The sequence below is a fragment of the Salmo salar genome, chromosome 20 (assembly GCF_965601325.2).
Source record: "Salmo salar chromosome 20, fSalSal1, whole genome shotgun sequence".
Taxonomy (NCBI): domain Eukaryota; kingdom Metazoa; phylum Chordata; class Actinopteri; order Salmoniformes; family Salmonidae; genus Salmo; species Salmo salar.
Genome location: NC_138310.1, coordinates 7,566,636 through 7,585,886, shown reverse-complemented (window position 1 = coordinate 7,585,886; position 19,251 = coordinate 7,566,636). Strand labels below are relative to the sequence as shown.

Sequence of the window (19,251 nt, the reverse complement as noted above, 5' to 3'; positions counted from 1 at the left end):
TGGAACTTAATAACCACTGGTCGTGGGCACTTGTTGGGACTGGGTAATGATGTTTGAGAGCGATGGGCTCTATCCAGCTTCACACATCCAGCCTTAGTATCCATCTGTAGGAAGCCAGGAATCCATTCCTCTAAGAATTTTACTGAGCGTGCCCCTTCAGTATTTTCCGGGAGACCCACCACACGGATATTGCATCTGCGTCCTTGATTATCCAAGTCATCATGAGCTCAGCCATTTCGCACACCTGTTTCTCAAGTACCTTCATCTTAGTGTCCATTGATGTAGTTGAAGTTTCCACAGTAGCAATTCTTCCTTCCGCCTCATCCACACGTTTGACAACCTTCTGTAGTTTGGCTGAATGGCCTGCTATTGCTTCCAAGACCGTTCCTATCTTGACATCAATCACTTTAGTAATGTTGTCAGTCATCTTTTGGATCACCAGATCCATTGTGTCTGGATCCGCAATGATGTAAGCTTCGCTAACGTTAGCTAGCTCATCCTGCACATCTACAGGGGTGGTGGTTTTGGTTGAGTTCTTAGTAGTTCTGCTGGGCATGTTGTCGGAAACTTCCGAGAAATAGCCATCAAGACTCATTATAAGGTAACTTATTTCACAAATTCTACCACTTTTTCAAGCTAAGAAATGTACACTGCTCAAAAAAATAAAGGGAACACTTAAACAACACAATGTAACTCCAAGTCAATCACACTTCTGTGAAATCAACCTGTCCACTTAGGAAGCAACACTGATTGACAATAAATGTCACATGCTGTTGTGCAAATGGAATAGACAACAGGTGGAAATTATAGGCAATTAGCAAGACACCCCCAATAAAGGAGTGGTTCTGCAGGTGGGGACCACAGACCACTTCTCAGTTCCTATGCTTCCTGGATGATGTTTTGGTCACTTTTGAATGCTGGCGGTGCTTTCACTCTAGTGGTAGCATGAGACGGAGTCTACAACCTACACAAGTGGCTCAGGTAGTGCAGCTCATCCAGGATGGCACATCAATACGAGCTGTGGCAAGAAGGTTTGCTGTGTCTGTCAGCGTAGTGTCCAGAGCATGGAGGCGCTACCAGGAGACAGGTCAGTACATCAGGAGATGCGGAGGAGGCCGTAGGAGGGCAACAACCCAGCAGCAGGACCGCTACCTCCGCCTTTGTGCAAGGAGGAGCAGGAGGAGCACTGCCAGAGCCCTGCAAAATGACCTCCAGCAGGCCACAAATGTGCATGTGTCTGCTCAAACGGTCAGAAACAGACTCCATGAGGGTGGTATGAGGGCCCGACGTCCACAGGTGGGGGTTGTGCTTACAGCCCAACACCGTGCAGGACGTTTGGCATTTGCCAGAGAACACCAAGATTGGCAAATTCGCCACTGGCGCCCTGTGCTCTTCACAGATGAAAGCAGGTTCACACTGAGCACATGTGACAGACGTGACAGAGTCTGGAGACGCCGTGGAGAACGTTCTGCTGCCTGCAACATCCTCCAGCATGACCGGTTTGGCGGTGGGTCAGTCATGGTGTAGGGTGGCATTTCTTTGGGGGGCCACACAGCCCTCCATGTGCTCGCCAGAGGTAGCCTGACTGCCATTAGGTACCGAGATGAGATCCTCCTACCCCTTGTGAGACCATATGCTGGTGCGGTTGGCCCTGGGTTCCTCCTAATGCAAGACAATGCTAGACCTCATGTGGCTGGAGTGTGTCAGCAGTTCCTGCAAGAGGAAGGCATTGATGCTATGGACTGGCCCGCCCGTTCCCCAGACCTGAAACCAATTGAGCACATCTGGGACATCATGTCTCGCTCCATCCACCAACGCCACGTTGCGCCACAGACTGTCCAGGAGTTGGCGGATGCTTTAGTCCAGGTCTGGGAGGAGATCCCTCAGGAGACCATCCGCCACCTCATCAGGAGCATGCCCAGGCGTTGTAGGGAGGTCATACAGGCACGTGGAGGCCACACACACTACTGAGCCTCATTTTGACTTGTTTTAAGGACATTACATCAAAGTAGGATCAACCTGTAGTGTGGTTTTCCACTCTAATTTTGAGTGTGACTCCAAATCCAGACCTCCATGGGTTGATAAACTGGATTTCCATTGATTATTTTTGTGTGATTTTGTTGTCAGCACATTCAACTATGTAAAGAAAAAAGTATTTAATAAGATTATTTCTTTCATTCAGATCTAGGATGTGTTGTTTAAGTGTTCCCTTTATTTTTTTGAGCAGTATATATATAAAGAGAAATTAACTAATGCCACGGGAGCTCGCTGAAACACGTGTTTACTCTACGGTGCCATTTTGTCCCTCGGGGTCTTTTTAATATCAGGAATATTTCACTTTCTCTATTCATAGGAGTAACATGAATTTGTGCATGAAGCAGAAATAATGGTATAAGACTTGAGTTATTTAAATGTATGCTCACTCAGCTGTGCTTCCCAAGTAATACAGCGGATCTAATACAGGTGTGATCATATAGCCTTCATTTTAATTAAAAAAATTATTGGAAAAAAATGGCCCGAACAAAAATGCATTGGCAGGAAATTTGCTGGCTGAAGTCTTTAACAATTTTTTGGGCCTTCCTCTGACATGCCTAGTATAGAGGTCCTGGTTGGTAGGGAGCTCGACCTCAGCAATGCAGTCGGGTGCCTTACAGTTGCCGTACCAAGCCGTGATGCAGCCAGTAAAGATGCTCTCAATGGTGAAGTTATAGAACATTTTGAAGATCTGAGGGCCCATGTCAAATCTTTTCAGCCTCCTGAAGGGGAAGAGACGCTGTCTTCACAACTGTGTGAGTGTGTGTGGACCATGTTAATTCCTTAGTGATGTGTACACCGAGGAACTAGAAGTCCTCGACCCGCTCCACGTCAGCCCCATAGATGTGAACGGGGGCATGCTCGCCCCTCCGTTTCCTGTAGTCCATGATCAACTCCTTTGACTTTCTGACGTTGAGGTGTTCAGTCCCAGGGTCCTGAGCTTGGTGATGAACTTGGAGGGGACTATGGTGTTGAATGCTGAGCCTGTTGTCAATTAACAGAATTCTTACATTCCTTTTGTCCAGGTGGGTGAGGGCAGTGTGGAGTGCAATAGAGATTGCATCATCTGTGGATCTGTTGGCGTGGTATGCGAATTGGAGTGGACCCAGGGTGACTGGGATGATGGTGTTGATGTGAGCCATGACCAGCCTTTCAAAGCATTTCATGGCTATAGATGTCAGTGCTATGGGCAATAGTCATTTAGGTAAGTTACCTTGGCAGTTTTTTATTTAGACAGGTCCACTGGGCTGAAGATGGACCAGCCCATCTGGCATTTGCCAGAACTGCCCAATTGCCAGTCCGTCTCTGATTGTAATTGATGACTGTTTCATAAATATCAGCTGATCAGCTCTGTTCAGCTCTGCTAGAACTTATGTTGCATGATATTCTAATATTGGCGGTGATACTCCTTTCATTCCCAATGAAAATGTATGGATTGCTATAAATGTTGTGTCGTTCTTGAATTGTTTTGTTTATATTGAACTGTTTACCAATGATACAACATAATTTTTATGCATTGCTTAAAGTACTTAGGGTTTGCAAATTGTCTTGTCCCAGTAGTGATGTGTAGAGCTGTATTGAGATCTTTTGGCGATTTAGAAATAGCTATTATTTTGAATACTAGAAAGTGAACCAAAGTAGTTCATGTACAGTATAGATAAATAAAAACAAACAAGGCTATTCAAATTAAAATAAATTATATGTTTTGCTAAGTTGTATGTATTGGTGTTACCGCCTTGAAAATCAATAATTACAAAGAAATACAGTGGCACTGCTATCGCAGGAGGGTTCTATAGAAATAAATAATTAGCTATTCACACCTACATTTGAGGATTCCATTGATCATTTTGTGTGTCTAAATCCAATGTGTCATTGGTGTTACTCAATTTAAATGACGGGAATTTACATTGTGAACAGTGGTTAATCATATCCCTTTAGTAAATTATCTTTAAAGGGTTTAATGACCTTAGAATTGAGCATCTGTGGCCTCCATTTAAGATAATCCTCAGTAACCTAAAAGATGTCATTGGTGTTACCATCATTGGTGTTACCACTATACAATTACTTAAAGTCATTAAGCTGCCATATAAGTTGATTTAGAAAGGGAAGAGGTACCCAAATACATTATATATAAAAAAATGATATGTATAGGAACACCAGCCCTTTCCATGACATAGACTTGACTTGGCGAATCCAGGTGAAATAATCCCTTATTGATGTCAACTGTTAAAATCCACTTTAATAATTTGTAGATGAAGGGGAAGAGACCGGTTAAAGAATGATTTTCAAGCCTAGAGACAATTGAGACATGGACCCCTGCTGTTTTCACATAATATGTTGCGTTGGTGCTGGAGATGCGAACGAACATGCCAGGTCACCCTCAAAAGAGGTCTCCAATACTGTGTTCATAACCATGTGGGAAGGTGGTAATTACCAGTTGTGAAGTAGTAAATACCAGTTGGATGCTTTCGCGTGCTTTGAACCTTTTGTGAAATGCAGATTGGCTAATGGATAACAAGTTGCGTCAACCATAAACTAAAAGTACAGCTATCATGCTTGTAAAGAAATGATGGTGTTTTAAAAACATAATAGCTTTTTATAAATAATGTTTTGTTACATTTAACTGCCGAAAATGCTGTTATCGAGGTAATTTCCTTAGTAGGTGACGTCAGAAGTCAGCATGTTGGAAAAGTTGGAGCTCAGGGATGATAGACAAGTTGTTGTACAGTAAATACCACCTCCCCACTTGGTTATGAATGCAATATAACCTCAAGGGTCTTTCGTGGTTAAATAAAGGTTAAATAAATACATAAAACATTTTAACATACAGAATGATGCATGGGGCCCTATCTTTGTATATACTCTACTTAGAAGTGCATAGGGAATTATTGTCAAATATTAACATCCTATCTTGAGCATTTAAACCACAGGAGGTTGGTGGCACTTTAATTGGGGAGGACGGGCTCGTGGTAATGGCTGGAGTGGAATCAGTGGAATGGTATCAAATATTAAACACATGGTTTCCATGTGTGTGATACCATTCCATTTGCTCTGTTCCAGTCATTATTATGAGCTGTCCTCCCTTCAACAGCCTCCACTGATTTGCATGCGTCTTTTTCAAATATGTTCCTAAACAAGTGTAGCCTTTCTTCTGAGTGACCTAGGTTCCTATCAGTTTGGACCTAAGAACTAGGTGTGTGCCAATAATAAACTATATGGAACAAAAATATAAATGCAACATGAAACAATTTCAGTAACAGTTCAGATAAGGAAATCAGTCAACTGAAATAAATTAATTTGGCCCTAATCTATAGATTTCACATAACTGGGCAGGGGCGCAGCCATGGGTGGGCATAGGCCCACCACTGGGGATCCAGGCCCAGCCAATCAGAATATATTTTTCCCCACAAAAAGGCTTTATTAGACAGAAATACTCCTCAGTTTCATCAGCTGTCCGGGTGGCTGGTCTCAGACGATCCCGCAGGTGAAGAAGCCGTTTGTGGAGATCCTGGGATGGCGTGGTTAAACGTGTGAGGCCGATTTGTTCTTATGGAACATTTCTGGGACATTTTATTTTAGCTCATGAAACATTGGAACAACACTTTACATCTTGCATTTGTATTTTTGTTCAGTGCATATACTCTACTTAGCAAATTAATATTTGACAGGAATTCCAATTCTATCTTGTGCATTCACCAACGTCTTAAAAAAAAATTACATTCACTATTTTGCAGGTCTTACTAGCCTATACAATTTCCTCATCTGCTTGCATGCGCCTACCCTATATCAAGGTGTTTTGGTACTTCCCTAAAGCACTACGCTTTTCCAGTTGCTAACTTTTACTATACCACAGGTCAATATAGTTAGTCTAACTGTCTATCCTGCCCTCTAGCCACCATTCAGTGGCAATAGTGGTAGGTGGATCGTTTGTCCAGATTTGCAATAGTCTTAACTAGCAATCATACCACACATAAGAGGCCAGCTGCATCATTGCACATGAAAGAACAGGGAAGACATGAGACACGCATCTCAGAAAGCTCCCCTATTGATCTTGTTTAGGGACAATACAATTATCCTACCTAGACTAGCCAGCAACACTACAATGCAATGCATAATTGCTTTATTGTTTTCAGGTGAGTACAAAATTCAACTGTAGGCTGCAGTGGAAATGTCATTTGAATAACGGTGCAAAAGCCCTGAGATATGAATGTTTCACGTGATCCTGGCAGGCCCAGTTATTCAGGAAAGCGCAATGCAAGCTTAATGCGGCTATTCTTCGCTCACCTAGAACCTGAAGCTTCATTATAGTCAAAATATTTGTCATTCAACTTTTAAAATGTATTTCCTTTTATATGTGGTATAAACACAACCAGTCACAATGTTTTAATCTGATTAGGCTAGTTCAAACGTCTCCTGTCGTAAATTCTAATTCCAGCATCCTCAACATTAACCAGGTTTTCATCCAACCTTTTTACGCAAGTAAAATACATGTTGGATAAAAATGTAGACAAAATAAAATACACTAGACGAGGTGGGATCTGTTTGTGTGTGTAAAATGTGTAAACGAGGAATGGCGGTAGAAACTCTTATGCACAAATATTGATATAATAACCCTCATATTGAAGTAAACTTGGGAGTCACATGATAATATGTTGAGTGGTCTTCCACTACGACTCGGGAAAGCATGCAGTTTATTAGTCTACAGTTTAAATAAATTATGATGAACTTCACAGGGTGGTGAAAGTGCACGGTGATGAGTCTTTCTCTGGTGACAATATGATGATCGATGCCTGACTGCCATTTGACAAATAACAATTCTCACACTTTCGTGCATAATAATCTCATGTGGGCTATACCCTGAATGTATCTGTGAGCTGTTGGCTAGAGCGCATGTGCCAATACCAGTGGGCACATTCGCTATACCGATGCAAAGAAATTGTGACGGAACAATCAGTAAGCCTAAAGTTAAAAATGCGAATCCATTTAACTTCTAGTTTTTTATTTTTGGTACATGGGAATTTAACCGCAACATTTACTTTTATGTGCACTATGTATTTACGCAAAGACTTATCAGCAACAAGTCAATTAGATAGAAACACAACTGATGGGAAAATGCGCATATTGTTTTGATGCAGATTTTCGAATATTCGCATGACAATCTTTCCCCAATTGGATGGAATTTATTTAACCCCCCCCCCCCATACTCATGTGGAGGTCAAGCATTTTAAGCAGCTAGGCAGGTTATCTGTGATAATTTTGGGGGGGATTAATTCTACCTGGTCTGGACCACAGAATTATCACAGACTCTGCCCCCCCAGGTAACACATTTCTCATTTGTTAGAGATGTCCACCAGCATAATACCAGAGCCCGACACTCTAATATTCATTGTTTTAAATATAAGTCTATCTGGTAAGAATACATTTTTATATACCGCAACGCAAAGCCATACCAACCATAAACACTTATAAAAAATAAAAATAATGTCAAAAGTATAACCTTTTGCCTGAATCTATGTAAGTGTATATGTAGTTATGTAAAAATAGGGACCACATTGGAAATAAGTCCCTGACTTTATTGTGCAACCCAGGTCACTTTTTTACTGCCAAATAAAATCAATGAATCCAAAATGTGCAACAGCCAATTGATGAATGGAAAGAGACATGTTACAAAACACCACAATGTTGAATGACATTCTGAGATTGTCAAGCCAAGTCTTTGATACTCCGTAGGACTACAAGGTAGGGAGGGATTTATTTCCTGTTTGTCGAGATTGACAGTCTATTTATTGTGATGTTGAAGTCGGAATGCCCAAAGTCGGAATGCATTGTTTATTGGTTGTGTGGTGCATTGGCACAGAAACCTGTCGGTGGAAAATTCATTCCATATATTTTATATAATGAGAAATATGGCATCAAAATGTAAAAAATCTGAGTCCTCTTGTTGCTCACTGTCTGCAGCCGGCTCCGATCATAGTGTAAGCCCTAATGAAACAGGCAGGGAGCTAGTCCGTGGTGGCCGACAAACACTCAACCTTCTGGCCCGTAGCCCTGTGTGGCATCGACAGTGCCACAAAAGCATGCTGAAGTGGCAAAGTCAATATCCACGTTTATAAACACAGGGTCACTACAGCTATTATTTGTGGTCATAAACATTATTTTTGAGTTAACTCTATGAGTAGGGAGAGCGTGCAATGTTTTTTTTTTACAGTACAAGAGGAAGGTCATTTGAAAATATTTTTACTTTTGGGGGGGGGGGGGGGGGGGGCATTTTCTTTATGACACCACCCCACCCTCCCGTACATTTCAAACTGTCCCTTAGATTGATCAAATAATTTACCAAATAATCTTGACAGTTCTTTCATAATGTAATACTGTATATCCTAGACAATCCAGTCTTGATTAAACAGAGCCTACTACCCTGATGTGTTGAAGTCTTAAAAAGTCCTTGGTCATTTCAACATAACACTTCAATACCTTAAAAAAAGGGTTCATCTGGGAGTGGCACATACATTTTTGGTCAATAAATGAATGATATATAGCAATTGATTATTGAAAAATAATACTTAAAAGCCTCATGTGCTTAGTTAAACTGTCTTACCCCATCAGAATCCAAAATATAAGCCTTTTTACTCCATTGTTTGTAAACAATGCAATTGTAAACAAACACTGTCCCACTTTAAAAAAAAAAGGAAAACATTCATTTTGATCTAATATATGGTAAGTCTTTGTATCCATAGATCCGTCTATGAATTTGAGAATGGTTACACTTCTCCAGCACCAGCAATCAGCTGTTTACCAAAATAACTGCGGGGTCAGCCGCTTTGTTATTGTTTGAGTCCCAGATTGCCTCTTCAAAATGAAGTGTACCCCATATACTGATATGTCACTGAGCAAACCCTTTCTTATTTTTTCAGTATGCACAGCAGGAAATTACAAAACCAACTTCCATTGTTTAAAAGTTTGAGTGGTAAATCCTATATGCAAACATCTTAAAAAAAAGAATTAAAAAAAAAAAAGGCATCTTGTGGTTTGCAATGCTTCAAATGTTGACAATGGTTTGCCCACTGGTGGGCTGACAACTACATAGGAAAGCTGAATGAAAACTCTAAGAATGTTCCTGAAAGGATGCTAAAATCTTGGAGTGGGGAACATAAGTCCTAAAGCTCTATAGTCTCAGTGCTGGAGAAAGGGGAGAGGAGTCAAGGCAAAGGAGATCGTGCAAGACAAGCCTCAGAAGTATCCTTCAAGCCAACAGCATCAGGCATTCAGGGACTGGTAGCCATCTCGCCTGGCAACTTTACATGTGATCACGCACACACTGAGCGACCCAAAAACCTGAAAGGAAAAGACAAATAAATGCAGTAAAATTCAGTACAGAGTAAATTGTCTGGCACCAAAGATTAAAGTAGGTACACACATCTCAAAGAAGTCCCACTATCCCCATTCTGGCCCCAAGACAATCACAGCCCAAGAATTCTGGGGTGGAGGGGGTTGTGCCTGGCCTCAGAGGTGGAAACACAAAAGCATGCAGCTTTAGGCCAAACACCGGTGCAAAGTCTGATATTGGAAATGCGACATAACATTTCATTTATTAAGTCAGAGGACAGCCAGGTACAGTACCTTGAAGGTGGAAAATCCAAGGATGACCAGCATGGCATAACTCATCACATCCTGAAGGAGCTTTTCCAGCATACCCTCACAACCCTACAGTTACACACACACAAATTCAAGTCAGAGAGTAAGGACTAGCAAATATAAATACAGAAAAATTGTAAAAATGATTACGCTCTCTGCAGCCGATGTGAGTAAGACCTTTAAACAGGTCAACATTCACAAGGCCACAGGGCCAGATGAATTACTACACATACTTTGAGCATGCGATGACCAACTGGCAAGTGTCTTCACTGACATTTTCAACCTCTCCCTGTCTGAGTCTGTAATACCAACATGTTCCAAGCAGACCACCCTAGTCCCTGTGCCCAAGAACATTAAGGTAACCTGCCTAAATGACTATCGACCCGTAGCACAAACAAGGTGCTTTGAAAGGCTGGTCATGGCTCACATCAACACCATTATCCCAGAAACCCTAGACTGTTCTCTCTGCTACCGCACGGCAAGCGGTACCGGAGCACCAAGTCTAGGTCCAAGAGGCTTCTAAACAGCTTCTACCCCCAAGCCATAAGACTCCTGAACATCTAAACAAATGGCTACCCAGACTATTTGCATTGCCCCCCCCCATCCCTCTTTTACACTGCTGCTACTCTGTTATTATCTATGCATAGTCACTTTAATAACTCTACCTACATGTTCATATTACCTCAATTACCTTGACACCGGCGCCCCCGCACAGTGAATCTGTACCGGTACCCCCTGTATACAGCCTCGCTATTGTCATTTTACTGCTGCTCTTTAATTATTTGTTACTTTTATAACTTTTTTTTTTTTTTAAAGGTATTTTTTATTATTATTTTTAACTGCATTGTTGGTTAAGGGCTTGTAAGTAAGCATTTCACTTTAAGGTCTACACCTGTTGTATTCGGCGCATGTGACAAATACAATTTTATATGAATAAGACAGACTATCAAAAACTGATCAAAGGCCAGTCATGCTTTTAATTTTTGTAAAGTAAGGTTTTGGGGAGGGCAAACTGATCCTAGATCTCTGCCTAAAGGCTATGTCTCCCCAGCCAGTTTAGATAGCTTGAGAGGTAGCATTAGTTAGACGTTTACTGAATTGATCCATACCAGGGTATTGAGCAGGTCTAGCTGGTCCAGTTTGCCTGTACACTCGGTGTGGTTCTCTTTACAACAGGAGACGGGCACAGTGTTCTTAATGCTGCTGAACCAGGGGGTGGTGGTCCAGTTCAGGTAGGTCTGCACTCCACAGCACTGCAACTGTATACAGAGAGAGGAAGAATGCTTGGTAGTTTCATATCATAGCGACTTAATGTGGTTCATGTGTAGGCTTATTTATAGGTCCTAAACCAGCTCCAAACTAGCAAAAGCCTAGTTTCCTGTATCATGTAATCTTTGTGCAAGCCAATTATTTATACAGTATATAGACACACAGTTTCAAAGCCACTGAACTTCCATTTTAGTGCTCCCCTACCATTATAAAAAAGCTACAGAAATGCCTTTATTAATGTCACATTCGCTTTTGCCACATTTATTCTATTACAGGCACCTTAATGCATAATTTTAAATTATATTATGAGAGCTAAAAATACAAATATATATATTTTTAAAGCATTTTCCTTAAAGTATCATTTTTAGAGAGTACTAATGTTACCGTCAACAACAACAAAAAAATACTTAACCTGTTGGGGCTACAGGTTAGCAATGAACCCCGAGCCGGGATTGCTAACAAGGCTGGAAATTCAAAACATCAAAAATCTAATAATTTCAATTTCTCAAACAATCAACTATTTTACACAATTTAAATGATAAACATCTCCTTAATCTAACCACATTGTTCGATTTTCAAAGAGGCTTTACGGCAAAAGCATAAAGTTAGATTATGTTAGGACAGTACATAGCCACAAAAGTACAAACATCCATTTTCAATTCAAGGTCAGGCGTCACCAAAAGCAGAAACCAGCTTGAATTATGCACTAACTTTTGTCAATCTCCATCAGATGACACTCCTAGGACATTATGTTATACAATACATGAATTTTTTTTCCATCAAGTTCATATTTATATCCAAAAACAGCATTTTACAGTAGCGTGAAATTCAGATTTTTTTCTTCTCTGAAATGCTTCCGGTGAACATAACAAAATTACTATTCGAAAACATTGGTAAATTATAATATTGTCATTCAAAGAATAATATATTATCATCTCGTAATTGCTACCGAATGGCCAGATCTCAAAATAACTTTACTGGGAAATCACATTTTGCAATAAACGGGGTGCTATGCTAAGAACAACAGGCTATGCTATACAGTTAGCATCATCTAAAATCGATAATAACATTGTAAATATCCCCTTACCTTTGATTATCTCCATCAGAAGACAGGCATCCCAGGTCCGGAAGGCATCCCAGGTCCGGAACAAATGTGGTTTCTTTTGACAAAGTTCATAATTTATGTCCAAATAACACCAAGTACTTAGCGTTCATTATGCTCCCACAAAACGTGGTGGGGGACTGTAAAATCACGCCGAAAAGCTAAAAAAACCTAGTAAATAATCTATTTATGTTCGTTCAAACATGTCAAATGTTGTTTAGCATTAATCTTTTGGTCCATTTTTAACGTTAAACATCAGTAATATTTTCACACAACCTATCCTATGTCGAGATAAACAATGAAGACAAAACTCACGTTTCTCAGATTTATGCGCAGGCGCAAAAAAATGAAGTGATGACATGTCAACTTCCTTGGATTCTAATTTGCTCTCTGTTTATCATAGACGCTTCGAACAACTTTATAAAGATCGTTGACATTAGTGGAAGCCGTAGGTGTTGCGAAATGAATCCTTTCTCACTATGGTATCTATAAAACAATGACACTAAATAGTACAGTCACAAAATTCACATTTTTTTTGATCTATTTTTCACAGGTTTTTGCCTGCAATATGAGTTTTGTTATACTTACAGACACCATTCAAACTGTTTTAGAAAATTCAGAGTGTTTTCTATCCGAATGTGTTAATAATATGCATATCCTAGCTTCTGAGTTGGTGTAGGAGGCAGTTAAAAATGGGCACATATTTTTTTCAAAATGTCTCAATACTGCCCCCGAGCCCCAACAGGTTTTAAATGCATGTAATTCTTTCCTTGAGACATTTCATTGAAATACAGTCGAATTCCATTCATTCCTAGCAGGTTGACATTTGTCATGAGTCTTGCCCTGGATGCAGAACAGAGCAGTTTCCACTAGATGGGCCAGCTGCAAAGTCAAAATTGGCTACATCGTAAAAATTCACGAAAGCAAAAATGCACTTTTTGATCTAATTTAAGGCATTAGGGTTAGCAGTGTGGTTAAGTTTAGGGTTAAAATCAGATTTTATGACTGTGGCTCTCCCAGCTAGTGACCACTCTGCAGAGCTGCCTCCAGTACGAGTCATCTCAATAAATGCCAACCTGCTTATACCTATGGGGGACTGCCCCTTCTAAGGAGTACCAACACGGTTGGCCGGTGTCTTCAAAACCTCTCATTAGGCAATACATAGATAGCATCAGCAATCTAGTGTATACATTATTGGTGCCAACCAGTGCTTGCTAGCGCCAGAGAGGTTTAAAAAGCGAGAGACTGAACACGCGATTTCTTCTTGTAACGCCCGCAACAAAGACTCAGACCACCATCAACGGGAGAGTGGCAAATTTCTCCACGAGGTCGGCCTATTTACAGGAAGTAGTCGCACATTGAGAATCTCGGTTTCAATCCTAGTAAGCCCCTGCTCGCTCAGAGATGGCATGATACTGACCTGAGACTGCAAGTAATCCACAGCCTGGGTGTCAGAGTTTTCACCATCATACTTCATGAACACAGCACTCATTGACCGCTCCAAGTTCCCTTTTATCTGTAAAGATGGAGGTATACAAAACTAAATCTATGTCTATTCAAATATTGCACTGATACGCTACTACACATGTAATACACCTGCACAAATTGAATACGTAGTGTATTATTTCATTGTAACCTAGAAGACAAATGTGGAATTCACTCACCTTGCTTTGGTAGATGAACCCATAAACTAGAGCAGTGACCTCTGCTGCAAAGATAGCCAGGATAATCAACAGGAACTGGAAGGAGGGAGAGACAATAAATCAGCAAGGAGAACGAGAACAAGGGGCACAGCAGCAGGACTTAAACACAAAGACCCTCAGAGCGTACAATGTATCAGGGTTGGGGTCAATTCTATTTCAATTACAAAAGTAAACAAAATTAAATAAAAAAAAAAATGGAACTGAAAAGCATCGACTTGGAATTACAGTGTACGTCCTGAATTGACCGCAATTGTAATAGAATTGACCCCAACTCCGCAGTATATGCCTCCCAAATGGCACCCTATTCCATATGTAGGACATAGGGCGCCATTTGGGACACACTCACACACACGTGTTATTACGAAAGACCTGGCTGGCTGCACCACCAATCTCTCCTTTCACCATCACCACAGTGTCTGAGGCTTATACTCACAAAGCTAAGGCCCACTTTGGATTCACTCAGGGTGGCGTAGCACCCCACAGTCCCGATGATGAACATCACCACTCCCGTGGGTATGATGATGCCTGCTGGGATGAACGTGTACTTATCCTGCAGGAAGTTGTCAAAGTTGCTGTAGCTCTTGATGACATAAGAGCCTACGTAGACAAGGGCACCCCCCGCAGCCTAGAGTGAAGAACACAACAACATGAGCACTTTATACAGCTAAACGTGGCCGTGTTGCCTATTCGCCACACTTCGCCAGAATTGTGCACGTGCACACTCCCCATCATGGATTTAAAAGCATAGGATTGGTGTAGGCATTGGCTGAAGGGAGTTTCCACCATTGTTAAATCCATTTCACAAAGTATGAAAGCGCACTCTTCAGGAGAAGGGTGGAAAATTGGGACGCAACATGGGTGAGGCCAAATCATACATACGAATTGCAGTGTATATAAGTCAACTCTCAGGTGATATAGAAGTCATCTCTCTAAAATCATTGAATACTTGGTTATTGCACAAGGTATCTAAAGAGATTGATTTGTCAAAAACAAGGGATTCAGAATGCCCTTGGTGACTGCCTTTAGCAGTTCTATTTACCTTTCTTTCTCTCAAACCCACTGGAGGTTTATTTAGAGTTGAAATAAATATGTCATCCACATTACATATTGGTTTCCTTACCCTGTAAGCAGCCTAAGGACAAGGTAAGACAGGAATCCATGCTTTGGCTTTGTTCACCTGACTACCGTCTCCAAATTTTAATGATCAGGTGGTGAGCTGCTCATTGCCTAATATTCCTTTAGATTCAAAGCTCCAGAGCACATGACCCGTTTTCTCTCACAATGAGTCCTCAGTCATGAGATCCACCACCAGCCCACCCCTGAGTAGAAGGCACACTCCACCACCCCCTCCTAATCCTTCCAGGAACATGTGCCTCAGACGAGTGAAAAAATAAAAAGAACCACAGACGGTAGGTTTCGATTACTTGTTATTTTGTAAAAAAAAAAAAAATAAAGAATTGTCAACTAACATTCGACCAGATTACTTCCTGTATTGGCTGCATTGTTTGATTTAGAAATGGTATAGAATTAGATTTGAACAACAGAACATATGTTCAGAGAGGGAGAGCAAATATCTGTGGCTTTGACCACTGATACACAAGCTGACCTGTTTATTTTCCCTGGTGAATACACAGACAGGGATTTAAATGTGGTTTGTCAACTAGAGAGAGTTTGCCGCCTAGGAATCTATGCCATGCTGCAACCTAACATCTGGCAGGAGAGAGAACCATTTACAGGAAAAGGCAGCTGTCATAATGTAGAAATTGTTAGGGTTGAACTGGCTATTTGTATGCATAACCTATATAATATACAGGGGAAGCTATGCTACAATGATAAGTACATAAACTACGGATAAGCCAACTGCTGAAGACAAGAACTACACCCGGCGACAGGAAGTGCGTCACGAGGCTGGGACCAGCCTGCACGGCGACGATAGGAGGAGCAAGTTTAAACCACGCTCCTCCTCCCTCTGACAGGCCAGCATTGAGCGGGAACTATCTCTGTCAGAGTATATAAGCGAGAACAATAGGATGAGACTCTCTCTTCTCTGTCTGCCCTGCGTGGTGTCACAGCGAGACCGTATACAAACCACATATTTACCATACACGTGTTTGCATTGATTAAAGAACAAAGAAAACTTGAGTTACTCTATGCCAAATAGTTTGTTCTAATACCAGATTTGAATTGACGCGACTCGAACAAAATATTCAAGTTGCTCAACATGGTGGGGGGGGGGGGAATGTATTTTTCTAACCGGCCCAGAAATGGTAATTCTGCACTAAAATAGCAAAAACTATTTAGACAGGCCCACTTGGCTAAAGATGGACCTGCCTCATCTGACATTTGCCAGAACTCGCCTAGCTAGTCCATCCCTGGGTTAATCTCCAATTGACAAATGTGGTGTGGTTGGTGTCACTTTTATGTGCATTGTCGATCAATCTCATCTCAGAGGATTTCGTAATATTCTGTAAGTAAATCAAGACACTACATTTAGTATGAAATGTTAGGTTTGGTATGGTATGTATTCATTTGTGGATGTCCAGCACCCATTTCGTATGACTTTCCAAATTACAATTCGTGTTATGTTACACATTTGCAAAAGGTACAATATGCTACGAATTTGCAAAACAGATATTTTATGAATTCTGGGTTAAAGGTTAGCTAACATGCTAAGTAGTTGTAAATAGTGTAAAGGTTGCTAATTAGCTCAAATTGGCCGTGATGAGATCAGAACTCACAGCCTTTGGGTTGACTAGACGTTCGTACCCACCCTTCCTGCCAACAAACCACCCTACTTTCGTTTTTGCCTTATGTAACCATACCAAAGGTAACATATCATACTAATTTGGATGTCCCAGATTTACGTTTACTATATCTCGTCTATGAGACCAGGCTGTGTTGATATGCACCTGGAAGTAGGTCCACTTCAGAGACGTTTGAGAATGAGTATACTGCGAGTAAGGAGATGTTGAAATTTAAGCATAAATACAAACCAAGAAGAATAATTCCTTCCTCTAACCTGTTGGTGATGTTCAATAAGTCATGTATATTATTTATCACGATTTGAAATCGATATTAGATACCGTACAGGGTATAACAATCAACAACCTACCATGTATATTGCCCAACCAGTGGTTTCGTTTCACCAGAAACTGCTCACCATAGAGGAAGTAAGGTTGCTGTTTAGAGCAGTGGAAATAAGTCAACACAGAAGTCAAAGGAGCAACTGAAAGTCGACCAAACACTTACCCAAAATATTAAACTTAGAAACAAAATGACCATTTTCGATGTAATAATTCCGCAATCCATGTTGATATGGTGGTGGGGAGCCTTTCAGTTGGTCTCTGTTCTGATTATAAGGGGGTTCTGACTGCTTTGAGTGGCTTGCTGACACATGATCACATGCTTGTAGAAGAGTTTACCGAGCACAGTTCGTGTAGGGGTCCTAATGCCACCCTTTCGAATTGTATTGCTCCATGGCTACGTTTAGACAGGCAGCCCCAATTCTATTCTTTTCCCCCCACTAATTGGTATTTTATCAGATCTTTTTCAGAGCTGATCTAAATGGTCAAAAGACAGTAATTTCAGTCAGTTGTATTTTATTTGAACTGTAGTTATTTGCATTCATTTCATTTTTGATCGTCTAAAATCAAACATATATTCCATGCACATGATTGTTTGGGGTGCAGATTATGGTTCGATTACATCCTTTGCAACGACTTCCCTATTAATTATGTTTACATGGACACATCTGATATGCAGAAAACCGCCAATCAAAAGACACGTTCTACCAAAGTGACCATGTTATTTTTGTGAAGACGATTTCGGACATATAAAGTTTGTATATGAAAACTATTTCTAAAATGGATACTTTCAGTTTTTCCGAACTCAAATATAGCTCTGTAACTCTGATTAAGGCGTTTACGTGTCCTAATAATTCGAAAGATTGTGCAGACAACCAGGTGATTTAATCGGTGTATACATACGTCGTTTACGAAATTATGCAAATTAAGATAAACAAAATAAACTGTTTAGATGTAATATTGAATTATTAGTGTGCATAATATTGAATTATTAGTGTGCATTTACGAAAGGGTGTCTCTCTCGACCTGTTCTTATGCCGCGTTCAAAATCTCCCATTTCCGAATCCAGTGAGTTCAAAACTATTGGGAACTCAGGGGAAAAAAACGATAATCCAACTCGGGAGCTCCGGCCTCTTCCTAGTGCTCCGATTTTTCGACCTGAAGATCACTTGACGTCATGATTTGACCTCGTTTTGAACTCGTCTGAGTCCCCGGATGTTTTGAACGCAGAAGCTATCTAGATGTGACGTCACTCCCTGCAAAGTACGCACGGGAGCGCCTTCTAGTCATGCTCCTGGTGTATGCCCGGACCAGTTTTCAGTCAATCAATCAAATGTATTTGTAAAGACCTTTTTACATCAGCCAATGTAACAAAGTGCTATACAGAAACCCAGCCTAAAACCCCAAACAGCAAGCAATGCAGGTGTAGAAGCACGGTGGCTAGGAAAAACTCCCTAAAGGCAGGAACCTTGGAAGAAACCTAGAGAGGAACCAGGCTGAGGAGTGGTCAGTCCTCTTCTGGCTATGCCTGGTGGAGATTATAACAGTACATGGCCAAGATGTTCAAACGTTCATAGACGACCAGCAGGGTCAAATAATAATAATCACAGTGGTTGTAGAGGATGCAACACGTCAGCACCTCAGGAGTAAATGTCAGTTGGCTTTTCATAGCAGAGCATTCAGACTTAGAGACAGCAGGTGCGGTCGACAGAGAGTCGAAAATAGCAGGTCCGGGACAATGCAACACCCCCGGTTAACATGTCAGGGTTCAAATCAAATCAAATTTTGTCACATGGGCCGAATACAACAGGTGTAGACCTTACAGTGAAATGCTCACTTACAAGCCCTTATTAACCAACAATGCAGTTTTAAGAAAATACCTAAAAAAGTAAGAAATATAAGTAAGAAATAATTACAGAGCAGGTTTCCATAGCCGCAGGCAGAACAGTTGAAACTGGAGCAGCAGCATGACCCGGTGGACTGGGGATAGCAAGGAGTCATCCTTAACCAGTCATGTTTAACTAGTGAAGAAGTTATTGGTGCTCCTGGCTGTTAGTACATTACGGTGTTCCCATTAATGTGTTACTACTGCCACCTAGTGGTGATGTAGTTTAAGCCTTTAATCAAATTCAATTTTATTTGTTACATACGCTGAATATAACAGGAGTAGACCATACAGTGAAATGCTTACTTACAAGCCCTTAACCAAAAATGCAGTTCAAGAAATGGAGTTAAGAAAATATTTACTAAATAAACAAAGTAAAAAAGTTTCAAAATAACGAGGCTATATACAGGCGTCAATGTGCGGGGGTACAGGTAATTTTATGTGTAATAATGTGTTATAGTGATGCCCTTATAGTTTATATTGTCAGTCGTCACGCAATGTAATTGTATAATAGCTGTATATTATTCCTGATATTGATGC

General features: G+C 40.8%; 1 protein-coding gene across 3 annotated transcripts; it reads right to left on the bottom strand.

Annotated features, from left to right (window-relative positions):
- Positions 1-7,586: 7,586 nt before the first annotated feature.
- Positions 7,587-17,818, bottom strand: LOC106580169 (tetraspanin-36). Of its 3 annotated transcripts, none has more exons than XR_006761133.2 (7): positions 16,993-17,817; positions 14,177-14,368; positions 13,705-13,779; positions 13,461-13,556; positions 10,779-10,928; positions 9,452-9,738; positions 7,587-9,369 (listed from the first exon to the last, which is right to left on the bottom strand). XR_006761133.2 is itself a non-coding variant. In XM_014160930.3 (7 exons), the coding sequence occupies exons 1-7, from the start codon at positions 17,050-17,052 to the stop codon at positions 9,292-9,294; spliced, it is 735 nt and encodes a 244-aa protein (XP_014016405.1). In that variant the 5' UTR covers positions 17,053-17,818; the 3' UTR covers positions 7,587-9,291. The 3 variants fall into 3 exon arrangements, 2 of the variants coding, with proteins under 2 accessions (XP_014016405.1, XP_014016406.1); XM_014160930.3 differs by having other exon boundaries at positions 9,655-9,738; positions 16,993-17,818; XM_014160931.3 differs by lacking the exon at positions 16,993-17,817 and adding an exon at positions 16,856-16,919 and having other exon boundaries at positions 9,655-9,738.
- Positions 17,819-19,251: the final 1,433 nt, after the last annotated feature.

Excerpts from the sequence above, each read along its gene's own strand:
- LOC106580169 (XM_014160930.3), bottom strand. The coding sequence starts at position 17,052 with ATGGATTGCGGAATTATTACATCGAAAATGGTCATTTTGTTTCTAAGT. Across the intron at positions 13,780-14,176 it reads CCAAAGTGGGCCTTAGCTTT|TTCCTGTTGATTATCCTGGC; the intron begins GTGAGTATAAGC and ends CCCTCCTTCCAG. Across the intron at positions 9,739-10,778 it reads TAGACCTGCTCAATACCCTG|GGTTGTGAGGGTATGCTGGA; the intron begins GTATGGATCAAT and ends GTGTAACTGTAG.